This window comes from Eulemur rufifrons, chromosome 1, assembly GCF_041146395.1.
Source record: "Eulemur rufifrons isolate Redbay chromosome 1, OSU_ERuf_1, whole genome shotgun sequence".
Classification (NCBI taxonomy): Eukaryota; Metazoa; Chordata; class Mammalia; order Primates; family Lemuridae; genus Eulemur; species Eulemur rufifrons.
Window position 1 is genome coordinate 25,581,424 of NC_090983.1, and position 22,105 is coordinate 25,603,528.

The 22,105-nt window shown below is 40.8% G+C and overlaps 1 protein-coding gene across 3 annotated transcripts; it reads left to right on the forward strand.

Annotated features, from left to right (window-relative positions):
- The first annotated feature begins 1,395 nt into the window (after positions 1 to 1,395).
- Positions 1,396 to 20,654, forward strand: IDH1 (isocitrate dehydrogenase (NADP(+)) 1). 3 transcript variants are annotated; one of them, XM_069482875.1, is made up of 10 exons: positions 1,396 to 1,528; positions 2,540 to 2,613; positions 5,012 to 5,149; positions 8,608 to 8,899; positions 11,411 to 11,516; positions 12,822 to 12,999; positions 13,927 to 14,078; positions 17,118 to 17,258; positions 17,862 to 18,024; positions 19,725 to 20,654. In XM_069482875.1, the coding sequence occupies exons 3-10, from the start codon at positions 5,028 to 5,030 to the stop codon at positions 19,813 to 19,815; spliced, it is 1,245 nt and encodes a 414-aa protein (XP_069338976.1). In that variant the 5' UTR covers positions 1,396 to 1,528; positions 2,540 to 2,613; positions 5,012 to 5,027; the 3' UTR covers positions 19,816 to 20,654. The 3 variants fall into 3 exon arrangements, with proteins under 3 accessions (XP_069338976.1, XP_069339160.1, XP_069339070.1); XM_069483059.1 differs by having other exon boundaries at positions 1,404 to 1,463; XM_069482969.1 differs by lacking the exon at positions 1,396 to 1,528 and adding an exon at positions 1,893 to 2,427.
- Positions 20,655 to 22,105: the final 1,451 nt, after the last annotated feature.

The window sequence follows — 22,105 nt, forward strand, 5'->3', positions numbered from 1 at the left end:
TGGGGAAGGAGTTCCTACATTACTGCCTTAGGAAACAGTGTTTAGATGTTGAGACTCGCGTAAGTGCCACCTTTTCTACCACATTGGCTTAAAGTTAAATTTGCAGCAATCTCTAGCAAGTGTTTAGGAGTTGATGGAGTATATCTTGTGATTAAATTTCCCTTGGTTCTCTGTAATATCCTATATTTATTCTTTTTCACTTAATTTTCTCCTATAATCAATGCTTTTTATCATGCTATATTCTATGTATCTGGATAACTACCCTAAATCCTTTCAGGAACATGAATGGATATAAATGCTTACTTTTAGCAGTGGGCAAGGGATAATAAACAATGCGAACCCGATAAGAAATGGAGTACAATTTACAATCTCAGATGATTTAGGGCCTGAGAATCGACATAAAAATAAAAGCTCACCCACCTCTTTAATCATTTCTACAGGAATGAATGGAGGTGTATGCTAATGTCCCTTAATCCATCTCAAAAACTAAATTGACAGGTTTCTACTTTCTTCTTTTCTTCGCAAAAATACCAGTGCCCTCTAGCGGCCAAAGTGCACCTTGACTAGTACTCTGCATATCAGTTTATCTTCGAAGAGTAATGTAATAATCCAATGCTAGAGATACTTTTTAAAGATAAATTTTGAAGCATTGAATCCTGGGCAGCGATATACAAGTATGCTATTATCCTGCAAATCACAATATAAAATACTTTTTTTCAAGTTTTCAAGAGTAAAGAATACACCCAAAAAATCATTTTTTGGAGGCGAGAGGAATTTTTTTCAAATCCACCGTTTTCTAAGGCTTCACATTTCTAGTTTAGCTTCATTGCTCCCCAGATAATGATCCCTTTCATTATCTTCTAACGCAAATGTCGAATGTGGTTTATTTATACTACGTAGCAGTAATTGGAATTATAGATACAGAAACCCTAAAGACCTAGTCATTGGTGGTGGCGTGAATTATTTACGATGGCATGCCTGCTTTTGCAACTGTTCCATCCTCTACTTTGTAGCCGCGCCGACGCCCCCAACGCAACCCACGCTCGCTCGGAGCAATCTTTCTTCTGCTAAAGGTTCCAGTCGCGCCAGGTAGGGGACCGCCGAGCTGCCACCGTCTGCCTGCCCCAGTGCGCCCCACACCCCCGCCTGCAAGTGGCACATGCGTTCCTCTGCTGCCAAGAGTCAGGGCGGAATCCCAGGACCCGAGAGTCCCTTCTTCCCGCAGGGGCTCTGGGAAAGAGGCTTGTGGCTCCGCCCACCCCGGCGGAGAGGGCGCGCGGCCATTGGCGGCGCGGAGGGGGCGGGGCTCCGGGAGGTGGGCTGAGGGGGCGGTACCTGGGAGGGGACAAAAGCCGGGAAGAGGAGCAGCCCTGACCCTCCCCTCTGGTTCTGGATTTCTGCAGAGGCGGTGTCCGAAGCCAAAGCAGCTTGAGGCCCAGTTAGGACTGCCTGTCTGTGCGCGTGTGAGTTTAGGCGTGAGAGTGGCTGTGGCGCCCCCTGCTCCTCGCCATCGTACCTCCCCCGACAGGTAACCTGGGGCTCCGAGGGACGGTCTCAGCCCCGACCCCAGCCCCAGCCCCAGCCCCAGCCCCGGCCCCAGTCCCTGGCTGCTGGGAGAGGCTCTAATTCTGCAGATGGCTGGAATGAGGAAGAGGAAGAAAGCTCAGATCTTGGGTATGAGGGAGAAACTTAGCGGCGAAGCCTGGGTGCAAGGAAGGGAACAAATGCAGGTATTGGCCGTGGGAAAAGGAAACGAGGAGGAAAGGGGTGCTGGATGCGGGGATGTATAGAAGGCCCGCTTTGGGGCATGGGAGGGAGAAACTGGGCTGTGGGGAAGTTGGGTGCAGTGACAAGTGGAAGACCAGGTCTGCACTCAGGGAGGAAACTCGAGCGGTGGGAGGCTGCAAGGACTCGTAGAAGACTGAGTCGTGAGTGTGAGAGGAAGAAAACGTGCGGCAGCTGGGAGCTGAATGCAAAGAAGGGTGTAAGATGAAGACTTGGGCGTGTACAGCGAACTCAGGCGGTGGGGACCCGCAGTGAGGCCGAATGAATGCGTCCGCCAGGGGGCGGGGAGCGTGCGAGCTCTGGCACGGGTCAGAGGAGTGTACGCTAAGCCGCCGGGGGCGGGGTGGGGTCGAGGGGGTGGCAGAGACACCGCAGGGTTTAAAGGTCCTGGCACCAGGGAGGGAAGGGGCGGGCCTGGAGACGTGGAAGGAGGAATCGAGCCAGCTTAGGTTGCAGCCCCCTCGCACAACGGGCACAGGACGTCTACAGGCCAACAGCCTGCTGGTCACAACGTCACTCGTCACTCGAGGACTTGCAAACCCCAAGACCAGCTAACAGACTACGAATCAGGGACATGCCCTCGGACGCCCTCGAGTGTGCACACACGGAGATATTCCTGCTCCCTTGACTTTTATTTGGAAGGTGCCTGCGAACCTGAAACTGCCCTTTGCCCCTCTGGATACACTCAGCACCGTACTTTAAACCAGATAAACCGAGCCTCCTTTAAGACTTTCTGTTCCATGTTTTGTTTTAGGAGATAAACTGCATTCAGGTGAGACTGCAAGACTGAGAGGACTTGGAGTGATTAGAAACTGATTCACTGCAAAGGTGAGAATTAGCAATTTCCCACGTTCTGTCCACTTGGCTTTGATGTGGCCGTACTGCATTGAATTGATCTTGGTCGCCAGGCCTAGGCACTACAAGGGAGTGAGTCAGGAATATTTCCAATAATAAACTACAACTGCTTCCTTGTTTCCTCTCTGCAAGAGACTATTTTTGCCCAGAAATTATTGCAGTTCATGAACTCATCAAAAAACATTCCAGCTAAAAACTTGAGGTTGATGAAAATAAAATTAAATTGAGTAAGCAGCTCTTTTTTATTAAACTATTATTATTCCAAGTTTGTTTTCTGGAATTGCACACGTATGTCAGGAGATTGGATTGAGCTGCTTTCAGACTAAATGAACTGATGATTGTTGGGCTTGGAACAGGCCATTCTTCGAAAGTTGGGGTTGAGGTGGAGACAAAATCTCAAGGGCAAGGATAGAGAAGGCAATCCAGTGGGGCCTAAAACCCATCCCATGGGAATCAAATCCAGAAGAAATGTAATGACGCCTTACATCGTAGTAAAGATAAAGCTTCGCTTTTTTAGTTAAAAGATGGTAAAAATTTCGTGGCTAAGTATTGTGAGGAAAACTTAATATTTCAGGTATGCATTACAAGATTTAGAAAGATTATTGCAGAGAATATGTTTGCTTTAACTGAGAAGGAAATAGTGAACTAAAAAAATAGTCACTCAATCTTGACATTTATTTAATTTTTTATAAAAACTAGACCTGGAAAGTCTTGACATTTTAAGTACAGAATATGACCTTCTATTAACTGTATTTGCCATCAGTGAAAAATATCCAGGTCATTAGTGTTTCATGATACTCTATAGGAATATGGACATGGAAATGTAGTATTGAGGCCAAGATAAGTTCACTACCTCTGTTTTTTTGCTGTGTTTTAAAACAAGGACAGGTGTGACAGTGGGATCAAGCATGACTGAGTCATATACTTTAAACTATAAGTTATTCTTGAAATTGCAGTTGGGAAGTAATGGGCATCCATATCTGTCTGTTCATTTCTTTCCTTTTAGATAAGTTTGAAAAGGTGTCCCAGTAATGGTCTAGGGAATCTCTTAAACTCTAGTAAACAGGATTCTAGAATTGCAAATTTGGGAAGTGAAAATGGGCCTGGGGGTTGGAAATCTATCCTAGCTTGTCAGAAGAAACTGAGGCTTATTGTCTACTAATCATTACATTTTTTTATTTAAAGGCCAACTTACTATAGCTCAGCTTTCCAAGAGAGACTGTTTAGGCCTCTTACCTAATATTTTTTTAGAGTCAGTTCTCCTGATTTTCTGGTCCCCAGCTATAATTTAAGTGCATAAAAGCAATTTGCAGTTGTGTTGCTGGAAAAAAAAAAAAAAGATTCTGTTAGAGCACCATGAGAAGGAACAGATACTTTTAGCTTGCTCAGGGCTCTCTCTGTCTCTGGGGAACAAGCACAGAACATGGCCTTCTTTGAAGCCTCACAGTTTCACTTCTCCCAAAGATCCACTCTTAACCTTTCTGGAAATCTGACTGATTGGTATTTGTTACCGTCACACCCCATTTCCTTAAAGTGATGTCTCTTCGCAGAACAATGCCACTTCCATAGCCCACCCACTAGCAGCTTAACCTTGCCCATGAACAGCCAGAGAAACAGTCCAGGAGTTGGGATACCAAAGAATATGGCAGGGACATGCTTGGATCCTGAGCAGCAGCCCTCTCTATATAGATTTCTCTAATTGAGAAAGTACTTTAGCTCCATGTCTCCAGTGTCTGTATTATCACTAGGAAAACATAGTTCCACCAGGAATTCTTCATCTTTCACTTTTAGACTTTAAAGTTTCCTTGAATATGAGTCACAAGAACCAACTGAATCTCCAAGGATAGTTATTTTAATGAAAATAGCCTCTTAAAAGAGGGAAAATACTAGCATTCATCACTCTGGTCATCTTGAGGGCCTAGTAAAATGAGGAGTTGAATAGAAGTGTTCAAATTAATATGATAGTGTGGAAGTAATCTCATTTCATAAGACAAGTCAGTAGTCGAGAATGATGATTGCGTTATTAAGGACCCGTTACAGGGTCAGGCTCCCTCAGGCTGCAGCTAGGTGCAGGCCATGGGAAAGCTTTTTTTTTTTTTTTTTTTTTAACAAAGTAAAATGGGGAAATGATTTCCATTTTATAGGATTGTTATGAGAGCTGACTCAGGAACCACATATGAAACATATAACACAATGCTTTATACAGGGAAAGTGCTCAATTCTAATGGTAAATGTAATTGTTAAACTAGCTTCTTATGCAATTATGCTATTATGAATTATTCTTTTGTAGTCACCAAATTGTTTATGTTTTGCCTCCACTTTATAATGAAATAAATGACAAAGTGTATATTTTATCTTTTTTTCTTCTTAGGTTTATTGAAGTCAAAATGTCCAAAAAAATCAGTGGTGGTTCCGTGGTAGAGATGCAAGGAGATGAAATGACACGAATCATTTGGGAATTGATTAAAGAAAAACTCATTTTTCCCTATGTGGAATTGGATCTGCATAGGTAAATGAATTACCCCTCCATGTAGCAAACTCAAAAAGCCTAATCTGGCTACAGCAGTGGTGCACACCTATAGTCCTAGCTACTCAAGAAATAAAAGTGAGAAGCTCCCTTGAGACCAAGAGTTCAAGTCCAGCCTGGGCAATATAGCCACAAAGCCAAATTGCATCTCTAATAAAAAGGGAAAAAAGATTAAAAAAAAAAAAAAAGTGTAATCTAAATTATTTCTAGGTACAGTTAGCCTTTTTTTACATAAATGTATCTGTATTTTGTGGATGAAGTTTTTTGTAAGCCGAAATACATTCAGATGAATTTCCTATTTTAATTTTAACATATAGTTAGAAAAACTGGATTTATCATTATTTAGAAGTCAGAAATTATAAGGGGAACAAAGTGATTTTCAGGTCCTTCTAACCCTCTGTTTGCTGTGATGGTTTTATTTGTAATAAAGCAGTGGCCAGGAATAGCACAATGGATTATTTGTGAAAGGAAAAATAAGAGCGGATATAAGAAACAATAAATAAACTAAATGTAGTTAATACAATTTTGTCCTTTCAAGTTCAAATTTTTCTTTTTTTCTTTTTTTAGCAAGTGGATCTTGCTTTGTCACCTAGGCTAAAGTACAGTGGTACAATCATAGCTCACTGTAACATCCAGCTCCTGGACTAAGTGATCTTCCTGCCTCAGCCTCCCAAGTAGCTAGGGCTAGAGGAGCATACCACCACACCCAGCTAATTTTTTTAATTTTTTGTAGAGACAGGGTCTCATTATGTTGCCCAGGCTGGTCTGAAACTCCTTGCCACAAACAATCCTCCCACCTCAACCTCCCAAAGTGCTGGGATTACAGGCATGAGCCACTAAAGCTCAATTTTCTGTCCCTCTATTTACTTAGTCAATGGACCCTTTTTCCTTGCCTTTGGCCCTTTTTATAGAATTGTAGCACAGAAAAAACCATTGAAGTTTCTTAATGGAACCTCTACCTTTCTGTAGAAGTTCCCTTAAATCATTGGTGTCCCCTTGCCCTGTATTTAAAGTGTTTGGGGGCAGATGTGAAAGTATGTATAATTTTCTTTTTTTTCCCCCTGTGTTTTTCATAAGCTTGCTCCTGCTGCTCTTTGTACATTTAAACTAGATAGAGACAGAATTTTTAATAGGGTAAAGTGGCTGAAGACTGGCATTGGTAACATGTTGAGCAACACATTTCAGCCAAACTATTGGCAGCTGTAAGTGTGTTTGCCTCAACCCAGAATTACTCATCAGAATGTGTCCTAAGGACCTATTATTTTGCTTGGGTGTAGACATTTAATTCACATGGTGTCGTTAAACATCCTTTTTAATTGTTCTAAATCTAAGCTGCTAATAATAATGTCTATATTGCAACCATGATAAGGTGTAAATACTTGAAGAGGTCAACCAAATATAGAAAATGAAGCATAAAAATACCTTCCAACTGGGTTAAAGAAGCATTTTAGGAACTCTCTCCTGTTTCAGAACTTTATATAACAATAGATAAATTTGCAGACTTCTTGCCTGTATAATGGCTGGGATGTGGGTGCTTTGAAACTTCTTAGCCTGGAAGCATAAGGAGTTTCATTTTTTTAAAATTTATTTATTTTATTTTTTAAAATTTCAGAGTATTATGGAGGTACAAACATTTTGGTTACTTATATTGCCTTTATATCGCCCAAGCCAGAGCTACAAGTGTGCCCATCCCCCAGACAGTGCCAGACAATACGCTCCGCACCCATTAATTATGAATTTACCCATCCCCTCCATCCCCCTCCCACCTGCCCAGCACCCGGTCAATATTACTTCTATGTGTGCACCTAAGTGTTGATCAGTTTGTACCAATCCGATGATGAGTACATGTGGTGCTACATGTGGTGCTTATTTTTCCATTCTTGTGATACTTCACTTAGAAGAATGGGCTCTAGCTCCAACCAAGATAATGCAAGAGGCGCTAGTTCACCACTGTTTTTTATGGTTGAGTAGTATTCCATGTTATACATATACCACTTTTTATTAATCCACTCATGTGTTGATGGGCTATTGGGAAAACTTTTATGGACGTCGGCCTAGGCAAAGAATTTGTAATTTATGAAAAAGCATAAGGAGTTTTAAGGGGGTGTCATTATGCCTAGGAGGAAGAGTCAATGGCTACAGACTGAAGAATTTTTGGAGGTTCAAACAAGTTTTAAGTTGTTCCAAAATTGCTACTATCATTACTGACCAGTTCTTTTTGAGGGGAGTGGAGTGGTTTGTTTTGTTTTGTTTTGTGTGGGTTAGATGGTGGTCCAGGCAATTTATTCTTTCTTTTCTCTTAGAAATGTTAAGAAAAGCAAAAAAAATCTACTATATTTGCTGGTAGTTCTTCTGATGAGAAATGACTCCCAAGAACATGAAGACTGCTGACCATACTTGTTAGAGTTTGGATTTGACATTTGTAGATACTCAGCATATCCTGTGCAAGCAATAAAAGAGTACATGGCTTTGTTAGATTTATATGAATTATCCAAAGTCAAAGTAGTTGAAAATTATTTTTATTTAGAACTATGTCAAGATTGCTATCTCTGTGTTTGCATCATAAGTTGGGTGGGATATCTAAAGAAAGGAAGATAATGAGAACTCAAAGGAGAAATCTAGAGCCTTAATGGTTTAGCAGGTTTTGAGAGCTAAAAAACTTTTCTTTAGAGCCTTGGAGAATAAAATAAATTGTTACATTATTTTGTTTTCCTACTTTCAACAATCACATACTTCGAATACAGCTTTTCAGTCATTTTCTGTGCTCCATGGACAAACAGCTTTCTTTCAGCTCTGAATGACCTGCAATCTGAGTGTTGATGTGTATTAAGCTATAACTCTCTGGTATATACAAAACCTTTGACGGATTCCATTACTTATCCTATGAAATGCAGGCTTGTTTCCAGAACAAAGAGACTTGCCTGAGAATTAGGGAAAGGTTCATTTTATGACTAACTGGATCATTAGCATTTTTGGCCTTGACTGTTACATCTATTTTTCTTACCACTTTAATGCCAAAATACAAAAAAAATCCTTGAAAACCACCCCCCCTTTATTTTTAAAGCACAATATTTACTAAGGGAAAAAAGATGGTGGTTAGGCTTACATTTGTATGCTAATTATAGGGAGGGAAACCAGGCCCAAGGATCGCCCTTGTGCAGTCATTGCCAATGGGCTGAGTTGGTATCATTCAGTTTGCTGATAGCTTCCCACTACAACACAGGAAGGCGTGGCCCAGAAGTCCAGCCTATCTTAGTTCCTTTTTTCTTTGACAGCCATCTTCTGAGTGTAGGGTGCACTAATGCTAAAACTTAGCAGATTTAGGGGTATTTGGAGCTTTCACCATCTGCATGGCAAGCTCTGCACGCCATCACTGTGGTCATAGGTTATAATCTGTTGGTTTCTCTGAAAAATTACACTTCTAATTTTTCCCTCCCAAGCTATGACTTAGGCATAGAGAATCGTGATGCCACCCAAGACCAAGTCACAAAGGATGCTGCAGAGGCCATAAAGAAATACAATGTGGGCGTCAAGTGTGCTACTATCACCCCCGATGAGAAGAGGGTTGAGGAATTCAAGTTGAAACAAATGTGGAAGTCACCGAACGGCACCATCCGAAATATTCTGGGTGGCACTGTCTTCAGGGAAGCTATTATCTGCAAAAATATCCCCCGGCTTGTGAGTGGATGGGTGAAACCCATCATCATAGGTCGTCATGCTTATGGGGACCAAGTAAGTCATTTTGGCATAATTCGATTTTCCATATTATATTTTCATGACCCAGATGTTCCTTTTTACATGCGTTTTATTCCCATCTTTTGGTGTCTATGCCCATTAAGCCAGGTGCAAAATTGAGAAATGTATATATGTATATGCATAACTATATATTTACATGCATTTAAATAGAGGTAGATACAGGTAAACTTTACAGATAGGTACCCATCTCAACACATATGATTTGTCCTTTTATTAAGTTATACCATATGATACTGCCATTTTTATGTTAGTAATTTCATATGGTCCAGCCAGATCAGTGGTTTTCAACTCTGACTGCATAATAGGATACCTTTATGAGTTTTTTGGTGGTTTTCCTTGGTTTGGTTTTGGTTTGCTTTGCTTTTTTTGTTTCTTTGTTTTAATTTCAGTGCCTGAGTCTCACCCTATACAAGTTGAAATCTGAATTCTGTGGGGTTCAGGCATTTTAAAGCTCCCTAGGTGATTCTAATGTGCAAAGTTGATAACCATCCAAGATTATATTACATGTGATCACTTCATGCATAAAAGAAAAAACTGACCCAGCTGTTGAAAGTGGTCTCATGAAAGCATTCCTTCCTGCCTGGAAAGAAAGTATCGTTTCTGTAGTTTTGTACCAGTAGGCTCATTGCCAAATTAAGCAGAAAAACTGCCAACTAAAAAACATGCAAATTCTGTGTTGAAACTGAGGCTTCAGACTTTCATAGAAAGTAGCTTATGTCTTAAAAGAACCTTAAAAACAGGAATTTCTAGATGCTGAATCCAGAAGCTTCGAGGTAGCTATCCTTGAAAACAGTGTGGTTAGGGTCGGTGGTTCAGTCCTTGAGGGGTCAGTTAACTCTGTTCCACCCTGTGGCTAAAACTATCCCTTCTTCTCAGCCAGTCCCTTCACAGAAACCTCCCAGAAGCCCAGGCAAGGGAATCTACGTAGGTGGCAGTGGTGCAAACTCACTAATCCTGGGAACATCACCCTAGATTCTTACCAGTTCATATCACATGTTTTTTTGTTTTTTTTTTTTTTTGGTCCTTTTTAGTTTTTTATTATTTTAGCATCAGTAATTTGAAAGAATGGCCATTCTGTTTACTAATGTCCAGATTAAAAATTCCAAACGTCAGGTTGATTCACTGGCTATTTATTTAAATGTGCATAGACCTATATAAAGCATTTATGGTGCTTTGGTGCCTCAGTTTCTCCTTTTGACAAATGAAAATAAATTACACCCACAGTGAAAATGTTTATATAGATTTTATATAGATTTTTTGTTGTTTTGTTTTGTTTCGAGATAGAGTCTCACTTGGTCACCCCAGGTCAGAATGCATCATAGCTCACTGCAACTTCAAACTCCTGGGCGTAAGCGATCCTCCTGCCTCAGCCTCCCTGGTAGCTGGGACTATAGGCACATGCCACTGAGCCTGTCTAATTTTTCTATTTTTGTTAGGGAAGGAGTCTTGCTTTTGCTTAGGCTGGTCTTGAACTGACCTTAAGCGATCCTTTCACCTGGGCCTCCCAGAGTGCTAAGATTATAGACGTGGCCACCGTACTCATCTTAGATATTTAATCTTTACTGTTATCTGACTGTTCTTTTACCTACTGTTAATAGGGTTAATCTAAACAATTACATGTGGCTGCTACCTGACTCTGCAAGCATTCTGATCCAAATCACTGAAGAAGGTACAATGCAGCAAAGACTGCTGGGTACCTATTGTGTGCCAGGCACATTTTTCTACTAGAGTTGCTCAGGCCCATAAGGGAGGTGGCTGAACTTGAACATCCCATTTCTAAGGATCATCATCCTATTACCACTGCTTTTAGAGTAACTGCTTCATATGCATAAATCCTGGGCCTGGTATTAGTAACAATGATACCGTGGAGACACTGAGCCCTGACATTCTAAGTAAGGACCTGATCCCAGGTCTTTTGACCCTGGATGCATTATTTCCACTACATCACAGTTCCTTCCTTGTAAGATTGGTATAAGAATCAAATGAGATGATACAGGTTGAGCACTTAAAGCATCTAGCGTATAGTAAGGACAAAGCATTGATTCTTTCATCATCATCTTCAGTACTACAACTAGCATTATCATCATCTCCCTCTAGAAAGACTTCCCTGACCTCCAGGCCGTGGTCGTCTCTATTCCTCTGGCATCCTATAGCATTTTTTTGTCTGTGCCTTCTTTTGACATTTAAAAGCTCTTATATTGCTTCTCACTTATATTTGTCCTTATCAAGTTATAAACTTTCTAAGGGAAAGTACCTTATGGTATCTCTGTCCACTCAGAAGACTGCCCTGTACATGGTAGGCACCTAATATTTATTGATTTGGGGGAACTCTCAGGACCTCTTCATCCCCATCTCTTAATAAAAAGAAGGTTGAGCCACACTGCCCTGTTTGTCTTAGTGTCTTCTAGCTCTACATTGTATGATTATTTTCCTTATAATTCCTGTTACAGTAATTTTCTTTTTTTCTACCTTTTCCCTCCTACACAGTACAGAGCAACCGATTTTGTTGTTCCGGGGCCTGGAAAAGTAGAGATAACCTACACACCAAGTGATGGAACCCAAAAGGTGACATACTTGGTACATAACTTTGAAGGTATGTGTGAGTTCATTATAAGCTACATTTTTTTAAACAAATTATTTAGATAACATTATTATTTTTTTAAATTAGTTGTGTGACTGCCTAAAAATACAACCTGAATCAATAGCATTTCTGCAGAACTCTACTTCTAACATAAAAAAGTAATTGGCTCCCATGCCTTCTTGTGGCATGGATAAAGGCACAAAGGAGTTAGCCACTTAATTGGGAATGCATACGGGCAAAGACAAGGAGATAATTATGCAATCATCTTAAAACACAGAGGGAAGGTTGGCAGGAGTCTGTTGTGCATGAATTGTATAAATTAAAGGTTAATAGTCCCCAAATCACCTGTCATATAATCCTGCCCTTTGCTCTGGTACAGTTTGTATTTGGAAATGGTTGCATTATCTATATGCTGAAATTTTCTTCTTGTCCTTCTGGTTATTTATCCCATGGAAGTGGAATGTTTACTACCTTCCTTTTCTTCCCCGGCCATACTGCTGCATCAAAGGTACATTGTGGCAAATCCCACCCAAAAGTTGCTGAAAGGACCAATGGTCCCTTTTTCTCCACTGTTGAAGTTGTTGAAAGCACTCACACACAAGAAAAGCCCAGCACCTCCCTAGCTTGTGTTTTCCTGGCCACCTCCAAATCATGTCATTTTAATAGAATCTAGTTCTACGGGTTTCAGCACCTTTCACATTCTGAGCCCAAGTTTACCCAGGGCATTGGCATGGCTTCAGGTTCTGTCTTTTAGTGATAACAAAGTTTAGTAAGAGTTGTGAAACTCCGTTGATTATACACGTAGCATTATTATTTCTGCCAATTATAGTAGGAATTCTCTGTATTGTCTAGGAAATTGTGAGAATTTTCATTCAGGATTTGAAATGCAAATTTTTCTCAATGACTAAGGATTGAGTGTACCCCTAAAGTTCAAAATACATGTTCAGAAATTATTAAAGTTTGTTAAGGAAAGTTTCAAAATTATTTATCCTTTGTTGAGTGTATTTCTGGTTCACATCAGTAGTTTTTGGTATTTCAGTGTCTTCAGGATCCCAAAGACCATATGTTTTCTCATTTGTATTACCCTTCCAAAACAAGTCAGAATGTCCTTGTCCAGAACTTAATTTTCTTCCATTATGTGCCTTGGCAACCCATGGAATACTCAGGTTGGAGGCCTGCGTTGGACTTTTGAAGTCTGGTCTCATACGTGGAGGCTGAGAATTAGGTCCTATGGTTGTGGTGGGTGACTTTAGCCTTGTTACAACTACAGCCCATTTACCTTTCTCCATTTTTCTCTCATTGGCTTCCCCTCCGCAGATGGTGGTGGTGTTGCCATGGGTATGTATAATCAAGATAAGTCAATCGAAGATTTTGCACATAGTTCCTTCCAAATGGCTCTGTCTAAGGGTTGGCCTTTGTATCTGAGCACCAAAAACACTATTCTGAAGAAATATGATGGACGTTTTAAAGACATCTTTCAGGAGATATATGACAAGTAAGTACAGTCTTTTTTTTTTTTTGTCCCCCTTTTTGTTTTCTCTCAAGTAAGCTGGTATTTATCATATAGAATTTGCATCTGCCTATCCTTTTGATTGTGGAACAAACCGAGTGAAAATTATCAGTATCCCATAAAGATAAGGGCAAAACTGAGATTTGCTTTCAGAAAATAAATGTGCTCTTAAATAAGGGTTAATGTTTGAATAAAAGTGCCCTGTTAGTAGTGATTGAAAGCTCTAATTTTTCAAGTGTGTGAATTTCTGAGCCAGACCCATTTCCATTCTTTCTGAAGCTGATTGTTATAATTTAAAATTCTGTTTTAGTGCAGTCATTTGAACTTAAGTCTAAGTTTATAACAACTGTGAATGCAAGAACACATGAGGTGAGTATATGTTAACTTTCAAGATGACATAACTTCCTTTTAGATGCAAGTGTTCAGGATCTTAGATGAGAAATCTTTCCTGAGGCATTTTGATTTCTCTTCCTGCTACCCATCTATACTAAGCCTAGAAACTATCCTGAATAAATCTAGTTTCCTGAATAATATCAAGCAGTAGAATAGTCTCTTTTTTCTTTATTATACCCTTAAAATAAGCAAATCTCGAGAATCTGATCAGTAGGATATTGAGAACTGTGAAAAGTAAAGTAGTAGTTGGGATACTCTAGTGTCTCAATTAATCCTTATACCTTCCCTGCAAGGTGGGTAAAAAATCACGCTTATGGATGGCTAAATTGGAGTTTCACAGCTAGAAATTGGGCAGGGATTTGAGCCTGTGTCTGTCACATTCCCAAGTTTGTGCTGCTCCTATTAATACTAAAAAATACTATGTCCTTCTCTCACCTCCATCCCCTTTGAGAGAAGCAGATGATGTCCCTAACAACCAATTTTCTTTTTTATTGTTCTCTTTTCTCTACTGTTTCTTAGGCAGTACAAATCCCAATTTGAAGCCCAGAATATCTGGTATGAGCATAGGCTCATTGATGACATGGTGGCCCAAGCTATGAAATCAGAGGGAGGCTTCATCTGGGCCTGTAAAAACTATGACGGTGATGTGCAGTCGGACTCCGTGGCCCAAGGTAAGGAGCCAGAGGGCCAAGCGGAAGTGGACCTTGGCCTATAGCAGTTGGGTCATTCTACTGTAGTTCGCCAATTTCGGAAGAGGGATTTTGTAGCCCTTTGTTGTAAAATCATACAATGTTAAAACTGCAAAGCGTCAAGGTCCATCATCTAATCTAACAGATAAGGCAATTTATCTCGACTGGCAAGTAACTTTACTCAGGGTCACATGGAAAGTAACTAAGTGGATTGACACTCCTGGCTCCAGCCTATCTGATCTGAAAATTGCTCCCTTTCTTTACCCTCATTTTCCTTCTGGTGATAATGTAAAAAGCCAGGGCACTCTGGCAAGGAGGGGTTAAGTGAGAGGCCTGGGTTATCTAATAACCAAGGGGAGTGGGGGTCTCCAAGAGTACATTCATCTGGCAACAGGCCCTAGTCATGCCTCCCTGCCAGCCTTGAAGGCTGTTTTGGTACTATATAAAACAAATGTGTTTACTGCTTAGCTTTAAAGATGAAGAAGTTGAGCAAAGAAGCCCAGGGCTGTTCACAGAAATTCTAGGAACCAGGGGGTTCAGGCCTGAAGTAGGGACCAAATCAACAGAAGCTCTCCTTTCCCTGATTTCCTCAGTGCCAAGTCTTCTCAATTTCAGTTACCCAGGCTAGCTGTGTAAACTTGAATCTCCCCAGATGAATGTTTGTGTTAACTTTAATTATGTTTGCTTTTCCCCAGGAAGTACTTTTTTCTTTCTCTTACAAATGTTAAGTGTCTCATCAGTGTGAAAGGTAACTTTTATGTCAGATAAATGAGTTACACAACTCTTTTTTCCTGCCTTCTATTTCTCTAAGTCCTCACAATCATTTGTACTAAATACAGCAGAGGAAGGAGTTATGCTTTGTGATAACTCCATGGTGGGTAAGGAAAACTATTCCTTGAAATCAGAGTTCTGGGAAAGGGACCCAAGCCATTCCATTATTTTTAAATATCCTCATGGCAACAAGAAGAGAGTATTTAGAGAAATATTTCAAATGTAAATGTCAAGTTATGGAGGTTCAAAGGTCTTGGAAATAAGATTTCTTTTTTTTTTTTATTAAATTTATTTCTTATTTTTGTTGTTTTTTTTTTTTTTTTTCTTTCTAAGAGCCCCACATGGAGGAATGGAAATAAGATTTCTAAAGCACAGCGTGCAATAGTACACCGACAAGAGACCTTGAACCAAGGCTCTCTGTCCATGCAGAACCTGTAGATAATGTGACCTCAAGGCAACTAAAGAGATTATCAAAGAGCAGAGCTGTCCTTCCATTCATTCTTCTCTAGAGACATGAACTAGTTTGGACTTTCACCATTTTAATTATATCCCCAGTTTTGATAATGGTACCAGCCCATGTCTCCTGACATTAATAGACAAACTCAGCATGCGTATGGCCCTGAGTTTATCTAGTCAATAAATATTTGAGTATCTACAAAGCCTCAGACCAACACAGTGCTATGGAAGGAATTACTAATGCCACACAGAAATTTGTGCTAATTGTACTCAAAGAGACTGAAAAAAAAAAATCACAGTTAATCTACTTAGTCTTAGACAAAAAATAAAAATAAAAAAGGTAGCAGCCTATTGTAAATTTATGTTAGTAACTTCTCAGGTGCTCTTGGGAGGTAGCAAAATTGAGAAAAGGGTTCTATAAATTCAAGTGTGAAAGAGCAAATGAAAGAAGAAAAATTAGTTGTATGGACTTACAATGTGGTTCTCCGAACAGGAAACCACAGAAGAGGATTGTTTTGTCGAGGGTCTTAAAGAGACAAAGAAAGGCCAGTGGGATGTTCTTGAATCCAACCCACCCATACTGTTTTGGGGGGTGTTTTTTTGTTTGTTTGTTTGTTTGTTTGTTGTCAAGACAGGGTCTCATCCTGTCGCCTGGACTAGAATGCAGTGGCGTCATCATAGCCCACTGCCATGTCAAACTGCTGGACTCAAGCAATCCTCCTGCCTCAGCCCCCAAATAGCTGGGACTACAGGTGCATGCCACCATGCCTGGCTAATTTTTATTTTTTTGTAGAGGTACGGTCTCACTGTGTTGCCCAGGCTGGTCTTGAACTGCTAGCTTCAAGCGATCCTCCTGCCTCAGCCTCCCAAAGTACTAGGATTATAGGCGTGAGCCACTGTGCCCAGCCTTAACTGCCTTTCTTCCCAGTCCCAGCAAGTATATTGGCAGCTTGAGGGCAGGAGACAGCTCTCATTCATCTTTATTTCCCCAGAATAGCAGAGCATCTTCATATAAGAATAACAATAATATACTGAGCTCTTTTTATGTGGCCAGTACTATTTAAGGAATATGAATATACTTTTCATGTATATTTATGAACATATATATTCATCTAATCCTTTAACAACTCAGTGAAGCAGGTGCTTTTATTATTCTCATTTCATAGGTAAGAAAACTGAGCACAGTAGCTATGAAGTCACAGCACTAGGGTGAAATGCATGCAGTCAAGCCCCTGAGCCCTCCGTCACAGAGCAGGTGTCCCTGAGAGAAGTGAGGAGAAAGTACAGCTTTTCCAGGTCCTTTGACTCTGACATCTGGGGCAGGGACTCTGCTTTCTGAACATCAGAAGAATTTTTTGTTTTTCTTTTTTGAGACAGAGTCTCGCTTTGTCACCTGGACTAGAGTGCCGTGGTGTCAGCCTAGCTCACAGCAACCTCAAATTCCTGGGCTCAAGCAATCCTTCTGCCGCAGCCTCCCAAGTAGCTGGGACTACAGGCATGCGCCACCACACCCAGCTAATTTTTCTATTTTTAGTAGAGACAGGGTCTCGCTCTTGCTCAGCCTGGTCTCGAACTCCTGACCTCAAGCGATCCTTCCGCCTCAGCCTCCCAGAGTGCTAGGATTACAGTCAAGAGCCACCGCACCCAGCGGCAGAAGAATTATTGATGACTCCATGTGCTCCATGTACTTTGTTTTCCAAGACCTGTCAATATTGAATCATTTGCTCTCGTCTCTGAGAGACCGAGTGCACTTCATATAGTTGAACCCAATGCTTCATGCTCTGCCATCCATAGGTTATGGCTCTCTTGGCATGATGACCAGTGTGCTGATTTGTCCAGATGGCAAAACAGTAGAAGCAGAGGCTGCCCACGGGACCGTAACCCGTCACTACCGCATGTACCAGAAAGGACAGGAGACGTCCACCAATCCCATTGGTAAGATGGTGTTTACTTCTACATTGGTTTCCAGTCAGAGAGTGCTCTCCAAAGGGACTCAGTGTTTTGTGTGCTAAGTCATCACCAAATAGCTGATTTGTTCTGATAAGAGCTATTTTAATGTGCTTCTTAAAATACACAATATATGTGTGTTTCTATTTTGTAGGAGAACATAGGTTACAAAGAAGAATGTTATTAACAAGCCTTTTCCTTTACCTCTGGTGCAGTGAAATGCCACATAAGGCTACAAATCTAAAAGCTACTTGGGTAGATCCTTCCAACAAGGTTTCAAGGACAGCACTTTAAAAACAGATTACAGCCTGGAAAGAGAAGACCAATATAGACAAGAGATAGAAGAGATTGTGACCTCTCTCAAATTAGTAAATGCAAGCACTAGCACTACACTGTAAAAATACACTTTCTTTTAAAGTTTCTATTTGGTAAAAAATATTTCTGACTCTCCTAAAACTTCTAGCCCATATGGATAACATCTAATGAAGTCTATCACCTAAACAAAAGCTATTTTGTTTTGGGGTATTGTGACACATTTGGGAATCCTATAACTGGGATGATTGGAGTGTTGTTGTTGTTTTCCTCTTTCAGCTTCCATTTTTGCCTGGAGCAGAGGGTTGGCCCACAGAGCAAAGCTTGATAACAATAAAGAGCTTGGCTTCTTTGCAAAGGCCTTGGAAGAAGTCTGTATCGAGACCATTGAGGCTGGCTTCATGACCAAGGACTTGGCTATTTGCATTAAAGGTTTACCTAAGTAAGTATAAGATGCCCAAACTCTGTGGTCAAATTACCACTTATGGCTCAAACCATCAGTGCTTTTTGGAATTATATGAATTGTTATTCATCATCTAGTTCAAGGGTCAGCAGACATTATCTGTAAAATTGTGAACATTTTAGGTTTTGTGGGATATACAGTCTTTTTGCAACTATACAACTATTCGACTTTGCCTCTGCCTTTGTAGCAGGAAAGTAGTCATAGACTAATCCAGAAAGGAAAGGATATGGCAGCATCCCCGTCAAATTTTACATTCAAAACCAGGTTGCAGGCTAGATTTGGTCCATCACCAGGCTGTGGTTTGCTGACCTCTGATGTAGTTGACAATCATTGAATGATAAGGTTCTATTTAATTTTAAGAAGAAAATTATAGACAATTAGAAATAAAGGGACCTCAGAGGCTATTTTATTCGACTCCTTTATTTTCTTTAACTTTCAGATGAGAAAAGTAAGCAGCACAAGTATAAGATGTCCAGTTTATCATAGTTCCTTCCTTAAGTATCTGTAACCAGCAATCAAATATTTGAGGGCCCATGTGTTGCCCAGGGTTTTTCCGAGAACGTGGTAGCCAGTACTCCAGTTGGATTAGCTGCTAATCAGAGACTCCGCCCTCAAAGTCAGAGTTAATTACTACCACCCACCTCAAGAAACACTACTAAAATTTGACACTAATATCATGTCCCAACCAGTGTTTCCCCAGAAGTCTCAGTTAGGGTCAGTACAGCCCAGTGATGGGGATATACTCAATCACTACATGTTTTTTAAATTTCCAGCAAGAATACAATGTTTGAAATGTTCTTATCAGTATAATACCTTTGTAGCCTATTTGATAGGCATTTATCAGTGGGAATATGTTAGCCAGTTCATTGTCTTGTTGTCCTGACATAGAGCACTGATAGAAGTAAGAGCATTAAAACTTTTTGTAAGGACAGGAAACAGTTTGTGGGAAGGTGGGTAAAGGTTTGGCTGTACCCTGAATGAGTTTTGTTATCTTTAAGAATGAGGAAGAGGAAGTGGGATAATTTTGGACTCATCTGCATTAGTCTGAACTGAAGCTCTGTGATAGTTTCACCCTCAAAGCTGCGTGGCAAGAAACCAACTGAATGTGGGTGTTGATAAGCCTCCACCTCGGGCTGCTGAGAGAGCTCGAGTCCCGAGCCTGTGTCAGCCCCATGAGCCTTGAGCACAGTCATTGTAGATTCATAGCTTTTTTTTTTTTTTTTTTTTGTTGAGACAGAGTCTCACTTTGTTGCCCAGGCTAGAGTGAGTGCCGTGGCATCAGCTTAGCTCACAGCAACCTCAGACTCCTCGGCTTAAGCGATCCTACTGCCTCAGCCTCCCGAGCAGCTGGGACTACAGGCATGCGCCACCATGCCCGGCTAATTTTTTCTATATAGATTTTTAGTTGTCTGTATAATGTCTTTCTATTTTTAGTAGAGACGGGGTCTCGCTCTTGCTCAGGCTGGTCTCGAACTCCTGACCTCAAGCAATCCACCCGCCTCGGCCTCCCAGAGTGCTAGGATTACAGGCGTGAGCCACCGCGCCCGGCCAGCTTTTTAATATTAATGGATTTTCTTCCAGAAATAAATAGAATTTAAGTAGCATTTCTAGGACTTCTCCTACCTGCTACCATATCAGAGACAAACTAAATTTTCTTCTTTTTTTTCCTCCCTTCTTAGCGTGCAACGTTCTGACTACTTGAATACATTTGAATTCATGGACAAACTTGGAGAAAACTTGAAGATAAAACTAGCTCAGGCCAAACTTTAAGGTCATACGTGGGCTTAAGACCTAGTTTTTGGAAACTAGGTCCACAGGTTTACATTTTTCTGTATAACACTCAAGGGTAAAGGTGAAATCAATTTTGTAATTTGTTTAGAAGCCAGAGTTTATCTTTTCTATAAGTTTATAGCCTTTCTCTTATACATACAGTTATTGCCACCTTCATGAATGTGGCAGGGGACTTGTTTTAAATTTTATTTTATTTTCTAGTAATAGCCTAGGAATTACATTAATACTTATTCATATTCACTGTCACTTTTTCTCATGTTCTGATATAAATGACCAAAATCAAGAGTGCTCAAAAGGGTAAATGATAGTCACAGTTTTGTTCCCTATAATATGTGTAAAATAGAAACTCACTCCCTTGCCCTCTTGTCCATGACCTTGGGCCCTGGGATATTTCAGTGTTACAGATGTCCCATTACGTGAGGTAGAACTGTACATTCAACTTGCACATGATTGGAACAGAGTATGAGTGCAATTAAAATGTGTTGAAGACACTGCTGTCATTTTTGTGAAGAACTTGTCGATTGTATCCAATATACTAAGTATGTCTGAGGCCACTGGAGAGTTTGGAATCCAGAAGAAATACTACCTGGAGGTCTTCCTCTGTCTCTTCCTCCTCCTAGCCTGGCCTGAGCATTATGCTACCCTACGTAGCATATTTCATCCAAGTGCAATAATGTAAGCTGCATCTTTTTTGGACTTCTGCTGGCCTGTTTCATTTCTTTTATATAAATGTGATTTCTCAGAAGTTTAATAAACACTATTCTAGTCCTGTTCTTCATCTGAACTGTTAATTTTAATTAAAATTAAGTGCTAATGACTACTCTTTTGAGTTTTTATTTATTTGATGTACTTATATGCCAAGCACCTTACTAGCCATAGGAATTTGATTTGAAAAAAATGTCTGCTCTCAAAAAGTTTACTATGGAGTGGCCGGGCGCGGTGGCTCACGCCTGTAATCCTAGCACTCTGGGAGGCCGAGGCGGGTGGATCGCTCAAGGTCAGGAGTTCGAGACCAGCCTGAGCGAGACCCCGTCTCTACTAAAAATAGAAAGAAATTATATGGACAACTAAAATCTATATAGAAAAAATTAGCCGGGCATGGTGGCGCATGCCTGTAGTCCCAGCTACTTGGGAGGCTGAGACAGGAGGATCGCTTGAGCCCAGGAGTTTGAGGTTGCTGTGAGCTAGGCTGACGCCATGGCACTCACTCTAGCCCGGGCAACAAAGTGAGACTCTGTCTCAAAAAAAAAAAAAAAAAGTTTACTATGGGGAAAAATAGAAAAGTGAACAGTAAGATGTGGATCCTACAGTGAAAGGAAAGAGGACCAAAGATGAAACTGCAGGGGTAATTAGGGAATATTAGAGAATAGATCCCATCTATGCACATGCTAAGCTTAGGCATTATCTTATAAGCTAATAGGGAGCCAGTGAAGACTTTTGAGAAATAAGGGACTTGATCATATTTTTATTTTTCAAAATATTCTGAGCAGCTTTTATAGAGAATGGATGGTGGGGGTTGGGAGGGGAGTGTTGGGCACAGCTGAGGAAGAACCACTGGTTAGGAAGCTATTGTAGTACTTTAGGTGGGAAATGATGAAGATCTGACTGGAATCCTTTCTTTTCTTTGTGAGTCAAGGTCTTGCTCGGTTGCCCAGACTGGAGCGCAGTCGGGTGATCACAGCTCACTGCAGCTCCAACTCCTGGACTGAAGCAACACCGCTTCCCCGCCCCGCCTGGCTAATATTTTTATTTTGATGGGGGAGGGGTGTCTCGCTGTGTTGCCCAGGCTAGACTTTGACATTTTTGAAGAGTACAAAGCTAGTTATTTTGCAGAAAGTTTTTCAATTTGGGTTTGTGGAATGTTTCCTTGCAGTTAGATCCAAGTTATACATTTTTGGCAAAAATACCACTGAAGTGTGTTAAAGAAACATTATTCAATGATACTTGTTAAAACATGGTAAAGGTCCGGGCACGGTGGCTCACGCCTATAATCCTAGCACTCTGAGAGGCCGAGGCGGGAGGATCGCTCGAGGTCAGGAGTTCAAGACCAGCCTGAGCAAGAGCAAGACCCCATCTCTACTAAAAATAGAAAGAAATTATATGGACAGCTAAAAATATATATATATATAGAAAAAATTAGCTGGGCATGGTGGCACATGCCTGTAGTCCCAGCTACTCGGGAGGCTGAGGCAGTAGGATTGCTTGTGTCCAGGAGTTTGAGGTTGCTGTGAGCTAGGCTGACACCACGGCACTCTAGCCCGGGCAACAG